This window comes from Temnothorax nylanderi, unplaced genomic scaffold (assembly GCF_030848795.1).
Source record: "Temnothorax nylanderi isolate EJ_2023f unplaced genomic scaffold, tnyl_v1.0 TNYL_tig0211_pilon, whole genome shotgun sequence".
NCBI classification, from domain to species: domain Eukaryota; kingdom Metazoa; phylum Arthropoda; class Insecta; order Hymenoptera; family Formicidae; genus Temnothorax; species Temnothorax nylanderi.
Window position 1 is genome coordinate 169,634 of NW_027249273.1, and position 9,493 is coordinate 179,126.

At 38.0% G+C, this 9,493-nt stretch overlaps 1 protein-coding gene across 1 annotated transcript; it reads left to right on the forward strand.

The window, feature by feature from the left end:
- The first annotated feature begins 1,336 nt into the window (after positions 1–1,336).
- Positions 1,337–3,946, forward strand: LOC139779119 (putative nuclease HARBI1). Its single transcript, XM_071717380.1, has 4 exons — positions 1,337–1,600; positions 1,883–2,179; positions 3,274–3,482; positions 3,649–3,946. The coding sequence occupies exons 1-4, from the start codon at positions 1,337–1,339 to the stop codon at positions 3,944–3,946; spliced, it is 1,068 nt and encodes a 355-aa protein (XP_071573481.1).
- The last annotated feature ends 5,547 nt before the right edge of the window (positions 3,947–9,493 follow it).

The following is a 9,493-nucleotide window of genomic DNA, read 5'->3' on the forward strand; positions in this document are numbered from 1 at the left end:
GGGCCTTGGCTTAATCGCCCGGGCCTGCGAGGTTGAGGACCTCTATAAAAAACTCCCCCTAATCCCAAGGTATGGTGCGCGCTGATGGGATGTATGGCCGGGGGGAAGTCCGGCAGCTAGCGACCAACCTCTGGGCACAGGCGCAGCCCAGCTGAAGATAGCCTTACCCGGGATAGCCTTACCAGGAGACTCTGCCCGGGCGGACATGTATTTCCTGCCAGTCTCGTGGGATAAAAAATGAATTCAAATACAAAAAACACAAAACAAAAATGAACGCGTGGTCGCCACGCGCGTTAGAAGTAAAACTTCTGAAGGCAAGGGCTTTACCATAACTTTTATAAAATTAATACAAAAACAATACAACGGCATTAGTCACTCCACGCAGCCGTCTGCAACTCGAAAATGTGTTACACGCAGTTCTCACTTTACCCGTCTCGCCAGTGCCGTACGCCTATTGGTCGAATTTTCGTGACGCTTTTTCGTGTCGCAAAATCCAACTTACTACCGTGCCAAAAGAAGGAGCCGTCTCGCCAATGCCGTACGCCTATTGGTCGAATTTTCGTTACACTTTTCGTTTCCCAAAATTCGTGTCGCAAAATTTGTGTCGCTTTTTCGTGTCGCAAAATCGAACTTACTATCGTGCCAAAAGAAGGAGCCGTCTCGCCAATGCCGTACGCCTATTGGTCGAATTTTCGTTACACTTTTTGCTTCCCAAAATTCGTGTCACAAAATCGAACTCACTACCGTGCCTAAAGAAGTTTTATTTCAAAATTAAGAACTCAGAGCTGATGGTTCAGGTCAAAATAGTTAATAGGGAGCTAGAGGAGAAAGAGCGTCAAATGCAGGCACTGATGGAGGAGGTAAATAGTCTGAAGACCGAAATAGGGCGGTATTCATAGTCGTTGCTTATATTTAAAATCGTCTTAAGTTCGATCTTGAGAGGCCCTCTAGATTCATAGACAGTGAATGAGACGGAACTCAAGAAAAAGTTTAAGCTATGACTTATAAAAGTCTATCTTATTTGAAGACAATCTTAAGACGTTTCAACAAGATTCATGAATATATATCATTTCACATAAGCATGATTTTAAGATTATTTTATTACTGTTAAATTCATAGTCATTTAAAATGATCCTAAGCATTTCTCTAGCAAGGCAAAATCTGATAAAATCCAAGTCGAGTTAAAAGTAAACTTAAGATATTCTTGTATATTTTATACCTGTAAAGTACAGTTTTTGAAGTGATACAATTCGTTATTTTTATCTTTGGTGTGAGAAATTTGATTTTTTTATTTAAAATGGAAATAGAAAACATAAGAAATATTGATTTAGATGGAATGAATGAAATCGATTTTGACGACGATGAAGATTATGTACTACGAGTTCCGAAAAGATACATAAAAAACTGGATAAATCCGTTTGAATTTTATTACAACCGAGAATTTAAAAGACGTTTTAGGTTTAGTAAAGAATCTGTTCTATATGGAATTCTACCTAAAATAGAAAATGAACTTAAACGTGATAATAACCGTGGCCTTCCTATTCCTCCACTGTGTCAATTGTTAATTTGTCTACGATTCCATGCAACAGGCAGTTTTCAAGTAAGTATGTACTTATATACGTAATTATATAATAAAACATGTAAGATATAATATATATAGTGTGCTTTCCATTTATTGACACAAGTCGACACAAACGTCGTTCTATCTTTCTTTGCATTCAATGAGTAACAAAAATAGAAGGACACTTGTGTCGACTTGTGTCAGTAAGTGGAAAGCACCTAAGTAATTATATATAAGAAAAATATAATTATTTCGGAGAATGTTTGGTTACAAATCTTTTTTACAATATTATGCTATTAATATAGTTTAATATTTTTGCAGCAAGTACTTGGAGATACAATAATCGTCTCACAGCCAACTGCCTCAAGAACAGTTTTTCGAGTATCTCTACTTATAGCAAGACTCTTAAATCAAATTATAAAGATGCCTTCTTCACCAGATGCCATACGAGAAAATCAAAGACTTTTTAAAGATATTGGACGTGGTAATAGAGGTATTGGTTTGCCTGGAATCGAAGGAGCAATTTATTGTACACATATACGCTTAGTTGGTACCAATTTTCATAACGTTGAGGAGATTTATAGAAACCAAAAGGGATATTTTTCATTAAATGTACAGGTAGGAGAGACCGGGGCTAAATAGTCCGTTTTTTTTCGGTGCCAATTTTTAACAACAAAATAAATAATTGTAATTAAATGTGGTATACCACTGTAAAGAGTGAACCTTTAGCTACAAAATTTATATAGGAAATTTTTGTCTACGTCGCTTTGTTTAACCGGTATAGAGCAAAAACGACAACGGTGGAAAAATTGAAATTTCAAAAATGCCGGGGTATAATAGTCTGCACTGCATTTTCAATACATATACGTACATCTAATCCTAAAAAATAATAGGATACATGCAATAATTGTTTTTTAAGAGAAAAATATAAAAATTTATTTCATTTAAAATTTATTTTATTTAAAATTTTTATGCGAAACATTATTAAAAAATAGTTACGAGGGTTCCTCTTTCCGCAGTAGTCACTCGCCCGACTTGTTTCACTCCTCGACGTCCGATGACTCTATTCGGTGTCTGAACGGTTGTAATTCCGGTCTCATCCATATTCCATATGCAGTGAGCCCGAAAATGCCTTGGAAATGCACCCGGACTGCTTACTGACCGATTAGCCCCAAACACAAGTTTCAGGTTTGATCGCCCACGAAATATTAGACATCAACGATAATGAAAAAACTACACTGGATTCGTGTTCAGCATGCATTACTGTTTATAATCACGTACCTCGAGATTTGGAGAGCAAATATTATTGCAGATATTACAAAATTTCCACGCGCAGAAAATGTAACTTTCACCTTTCGAAAACACGTTTGCCTTCGTAAAAATCATAACACGGCAGGTAACCTGCCGAAACTCCGTTGGTCACATGGGTACTATAAGCAGCGTTTACAATATTAATAGCGAGTTCGCACAATATACAGGTTCCGAGATATTTGATTAGACGTATTTACCCCGTAGACGTTTTAGCCCCGGTCTCCCCTACTACAATTATTGTAACGGCATAATTTTTTAGAAAAAACAGTTATTGATTATATGTTATATATAATTAATGTTAATATAATGTTATTAACGTGAATATAACGTTATTATATACTTATTTTGTTCTAAATATTAATACTTGGTAATTTAATTTTCTTTTATGCATTTGTATACAGGCTGTCGTAGGCCCTAGAACAGAATTTCTGGATATTGTACCAGAATGGCCGGGTGGTCAGCATGATAGCCGAATTTTTCAAAACTCTAGGCTATACATGAGATATGTTGAACGGCAACTTACAGGTACTCTAGTAGGAGATGCTGGGTATCCTTGTCTACCGTTTCTTTTAACTCCAATTCAAAATCCAAAAACAAATGAGGAAATCGCGTTAGTATTTTATCTTTAATAATTCATTGTTTTAAAATTTTAATTTGCTATATAAGAATATTATTAAAAACTATTGAAATTATTGTCAAAAATGTTTTCAAAACTATTGTAAAAATGCAGCTAATTTAGTGTTTAATAATTAAATAAAAAAGATTTCTTATTACAGTTACAACATACTTCATAGAAAAACACGTCAGATTGTCGAAAGAACGTTTGGAATTTGGAAGCGTAGATTTCCATGTCTATCGAGAGGGTTAAGCAACAAGTTGATTTGTTCAACTACAATTGTAGTTGCTTGCGCCGTACTACATAATTTGGCATTAACCTTTAATGACATTTTAGAAGAAGAAGAAGAACAAGAAGAACAGTATAATGAAATCGATATGCCAAATAATGAACCACATTGGCAACCAGGTGAAGGTTTTGCGATAAGAGCAGCACTTATTGAAAGACTGTTCAGATAAATTATATAAGACAAAATATTTCAATAAGACTCGTATATACAGAAAAGTTGTATTTTACATAGATATAGAAAAGTTACGTAAATATCGATATAAATAAGATATAGATATAAGTTAGAGATAAGATACATAGATAAGTAATACAAGATATACATATATTAAATGTTATAGGATATATCTTTAGTGTGTGAGCAAACAAGTATTATAGTCAGAATTTTACGAAACTAAGTCAAAGTTATAACTACAGATATTTTTATGAACTCTATTTAACGGTTTAAATAATATAACTAATTTCTGTTAAATTATTATTATATTATAATTATCCTATGCAGTATAACTATCAAAAACATGGTCTTTTTGGTAATTATATAGGGACTATTTGGTAAATTATATAGGGACTCTAGGTCGATCTAGCGCGAGTCCGACCACCGAGAAGCGCTCGGTGGAGGCAGAGTACGGGGCTCTACCCCCGAGGAAGGCTGCGAGCGGCTAGATCGAGGAAAAAGGCGCGAGACCAACCACCGAGAAGCGCTCGGTGGAGGTAGAGTACGGCGGCTCTACCCCCGATGGAAGGCTGCAAGCGTCTGGAGACGGAGCGGTATCCGGCGAGAAGCGCTCGGTGGAGGCAGAGAAGCGCTCTACCCCCGTTCGGATAGCCTTGGATGTAAGGAAGCTGGTCGTTTATCGAGACACGCTCGGTGAAGAGAGAATGCCAGCGGCTCTCTACCCTCGTTCTGACTAGCGGATGCGGGAGTTCAGGATCGGTGCGGTCGGTCGGGAAGCTGATCGTGAAATCGCAATTTGCGTTAACAAACGCTCGGTTTATATAGCCGTCGCGGCGGCGTTACGGAGTGGCGGGGATAGCGACGGCAATCGCGAGCGCCGGGACGGTGCGGCGGAACGGTCGGGGACTACGGCGTCCCGACGCCGCGATCGCGTTCGGCGATCTTCGGTCGCTTTCGGCATCGCTCGGCGCGTTGAGACGGTTGCCGCGGTAAGTCCGTTCGCGGACTTCCTAACATACAATGAAGTATTAAAAATACGGTGGGCACACCATGCCTGTTATTTGCCCTGCGGATGGTCGGCCGGGCGGTCTCGGCAAGATGTTAGGCCGGAACGATGCATATTCCGGGGCGCATTGTTACAGTAATAAAATTACGTTAAGTAATGTAGAACGTTCATTTAACATGGCTGGATGTAGTGAAAGTCAATCAATTGTACAAGATCATCATGAAACTGTCAGGTATAAATATAAGTATCTACATATTTAAAATTATTAAATGTGTCACTATTCGGAAAAAATACATAAAATAAAATAAATTTCATTAAAGCTATTTTAATCTTATTTCAGGTGTCAAGAAAAACTGAAAGAAGAATTGGCGAAAAAGAATGAGGAAATTAATGCACTTAAAAAAAAATTAAAGAGTTTTGAAAAACGAACAAATATTATTATCAAAAAGGAAGTTAACGAAGTTCTTAAAAATGTTTTTACACCAAAGCAAATAGAAAAAATTATGAACCCAAATAACAAGCGAGTTAAATGGAATATAGAAGACATGTCCTCGGCAATATCGTTACGGAGTGTCAGTCCAAAAGCGTATAGATATTTAAGGAAAAATAAATACCCACTTTCTGGGCTATCTACTTTGCAAAAATGGGCAACTCGCTTAAGGAAATTTGATGTACCCAAGTGACGCTCTTATTTATACCGCAAATAAATGAACAAAATCTTTCAAGAATTTCATGGATCTTTCTTGTCAAAAAAAGACTGGATTTTTAAGAGCGTCACAAAACTTATTCAAGAAAAAATTAAAAACAAGTGTCATATTTCCAAAGAAGTTATTGAATGTCTTGTTAGAACAAGGACTTATATTAGATTAAGAGAGATAAATAAAAAACTAAAATCTGACGTTACTAATAAGCATCGAATAAAAAAAATTACAAAATTTTTTAAGTAGTTTTTAAAAATAAATTATTTTCATATTTGAGATCATTATACCGTGTTTTTATTTACCTATCTGCATTATTATAAAAAGAGTTTTAATATATTTTTACTACATAATTTATTTTTTGTTTTGTTTTAAAAAATGTAAAAATACATATTCTTTATTTGACTTAATTTTTTTATATTTTAATACTATGTATATATTTATTAATAATTTATTTGCTTACCATTATCGTTTTATTTTTTTATTAATGTATTCAATTAGAAAAATAGTTTTCAATTTTATTGTAGCTTAACATTTTATGCTTGTTTATGCATAGAAAATTGTTAAGTATAAAACTGTGTTCTCCAGAATTACTGCCAGCGCTGAAAATCTAATAATTTACGTTACGTGCACTATAAATTTTTAGCACTGGCAGTCAATTTTGGAACAGCCTTAATCTCAAACTTGTTTTGAAATTTACCGATTTTTTAAAAACGCGGTCTATTCTCATTGGCTGAGAAACCAATATGAAGGCTACCTGTTCCAGATCGCTGATTGGCTGATAGAATAATGCGCAAGAGCATACCTCTTTTCTTTATACCATGCTTCTTATCTAGGTATCCTTCCAGCCTTTCTAACATGCTCCTCATTTGGTCCTCGTCCTCTGCTATTAGCACTACATCATCCGCGTACGCCAATGTATATATCCTCTTACCTCCTACCATTATTCCTCCCCATTTTACCTTTCCCATTTCTTCCTCCATATCCGCCAACATCACATTAAACAGTAACGGAGGGAGAGGGAAGGATTGGAGAGAGTGGAGGAAATATGTATTAAATGGGTTTTGGGAGTAGATGGAAGAACACCGGGTTACTTAGTAAGGGAGGAGCTACAAAGGAAGAAGCTAAGAGGGAGGGCGGGAATGATGGCATGGAGATTCGAGAAGAAATTAGAGGAGGGAAAAGGAAGTGAGCTGGCGAGGCTATGTTGGGAGGAGTTGAGGGGAAAGGAGAAGGAGGGGAGAGTGGGATCAAGTTGGAAACGGGAGAGGGAAAGTTTTTTCGAAGATAGAGGGGTGGGGTTAAAAAGGCTGGAAAGGTTGAGAGGAGAAGGAGAAGGGTGGCATTATACCCTATTCCAAAGAGATAGGGAGAAGCAAAGGAAAGAGAGATGGGAGAAGATTGAGAAGTCGGAATACGATAGATGGTACAAGGTAGTAAAAGGCGAAGGTATTCCGGGGTATTTGAAGAAGGGGTGGGGAGAGAGCAGATGGAGAAGGGTGGCGAGGTTTAGGTTAGGGAATGAGATGAGGGAGAGCAGGTATTGGGAAGGAGAAGAGAAGAAGAAATGTAGGATGTGTGAAAGTAAGGCGGAAACGTGGAAGCATGTGTGGGAGGAATGTAAAAGGTGGAAATCAGGAGGAGGAAGTTGGCAGGAAGCGGTGGTATGGGTATTGGGAGAGGAGGGGGAGGGTGAGGGATGGATGATGGAAATAGAGGGGGAAAGGATGGAAGGAAAAGGGGAGACGAGGGAGTAGAGAAAAGGGATAGGAGAAAAGGAGAGAGGGAGGGAGAATGAGAGTGAGATAGATAGATAGATAGATATAGTTTATTATGCCCGAGTATAACTAAAGGGCAAAGAAATATTACAAAACGCATGTGCATGCTCTCTACTACACCTTTGATATAGAGCATGACGCAAAAAATATAACAATCGCAAGAATATAGACAGTTGAAGAACTAAAAACTAACGCAAGTTATAATAAAGTACAGTATAACTATCGCAAAAATATAACAATCTCAAAGTACAGTATGAGTAGAATAAAACTAAAATTGACGCACAGCATAACTTACAAACTACTTACAGAAAGGAATAGAAAAGGAGGTCTCAGAAAGTACTATACCCGAGAAGTGTCATTCGGTTTCACGTGCAAGCAAATATGCTTTTAGAAGACCTTTGAACGAAGGGAATGAGGAAGCAGAGGTGATATTGTTCGGAAGAGAGTGCCAAAAATAGATTGAGGATAGTCGGAAAGAATTTCTGTAAGTAGTGGTTCTGTGAAGAGGAATATGAAAGATCTGTGATGATGAGGCCAATCGGTCAGAGGTCCTCAATGTTGGATCAGGAAGAGTGAAGAGTTCACTCAAATACACAGGAGAACGCATGCGGAGAATACGAAAAGTCTGGCAGCCAAGAAAATAAAGCCTTCTATTCTCGACCAAAAGCCACCCCAGACGACGCCTGTACGGAGTGATATGTTCATCTCGACTAAGATTAAAGATGAATCTAATGCAGCAGTTGACAAGCCTCTGCAATTTGATGTTCAATTCATTACTCAAGCTATGGTAAACGAGACAACAGTAATCAATGTGGGGTAAGATCAGTGTGTTAACCAGTTTAATTCTGAGCATCGTGGAGAGGGAGTTCTTATTGAACTTGAGCTTATACAGAGCATGATGTACACTTTGCGAAACATGCAAAACATGCTTTTTCCATAAAAGATTGGACATGAACATTACACCCAGATTCCTCACTTCACTCACAAAGGGTAAAGGCGTCTGGTTTACAATGATAGGTGGCAAGCAGTTAAGGTTAATATCACTAACATAGGAACGACTAGCAAATAAAATAACTTTAGATTTAGCTGGATTTAGCTTGAGACCATTTAGGTTGGCATAGTTAAAAATCGCATTTGCATCTCTTGACATAAGCTCAAAAGCATGGAGGATATTCGCCAAAGAACATTGAAGGTATATTTGTATATCATCAGCAAATAGCATATGATAAGCGGAAGACAATATTCCACCTATGTCGTTAATATAAAGAGCAAATAAAAGTGGGCCAAGTACAGAGCCCTGAGGGACACCAGAAGACGTGTACAGCCATTCTGAAAAGTTACCCTCATCATCTACTACAGCTTGAGAGCGGCCAGTGAGATAGGAGAAAATCCATGTGAGAACCGCATCAGAAAAGCCAATTGCTTTAAGCTTGATGAGCAATTGTAGATGCGGGACAGTATCAAATCGAATAGAATCATAATCGTAATAAGTCTGTTGTCAATTCCGTTCATAATATCGTCACAGACACGCAAGAGTGCAGATTGAGTATTATGACCCACACGATACGCAGATTGTCTAGGATTCAGGAGGTTATATTTATCAAGGTAATCTGTGATCTGTGAGGCAACGATTCTCTCAAGGACTTTAGACATTTCCGGTAGATTAGCAATGGGTCTAGTATCGGACGGTGACAGTGGAGTACGGATTTTCGAAAGAGGACGGACCAACGCGCGCTTCCACATTGAAGGGAACACGGACGTTTCCAGTGAGCGATTGAAGAGAGGTAGAAGCCATTGGGAGATAGCAGGCCAGGCAATGCGGAGAACATGAAGCGGAATGCCATCACAGCCAGCCGCATATGAGTGAAGAGGTCCATTAGTGATAAGCTTGTATACCAAGTCAGGTGGTATGGTCGAGAATACAAATTCTGGACGTTGAGAAGAACGGGAAACAGAAGCAATGGCTGAGACAAAGTCAGCGTATGAGCATGACGATGGAGCATTGGACACTGAGACGTAATATGAGTTCAGCTGTTCCGGTGTGAAAAAGCGTAGAGGAGAAA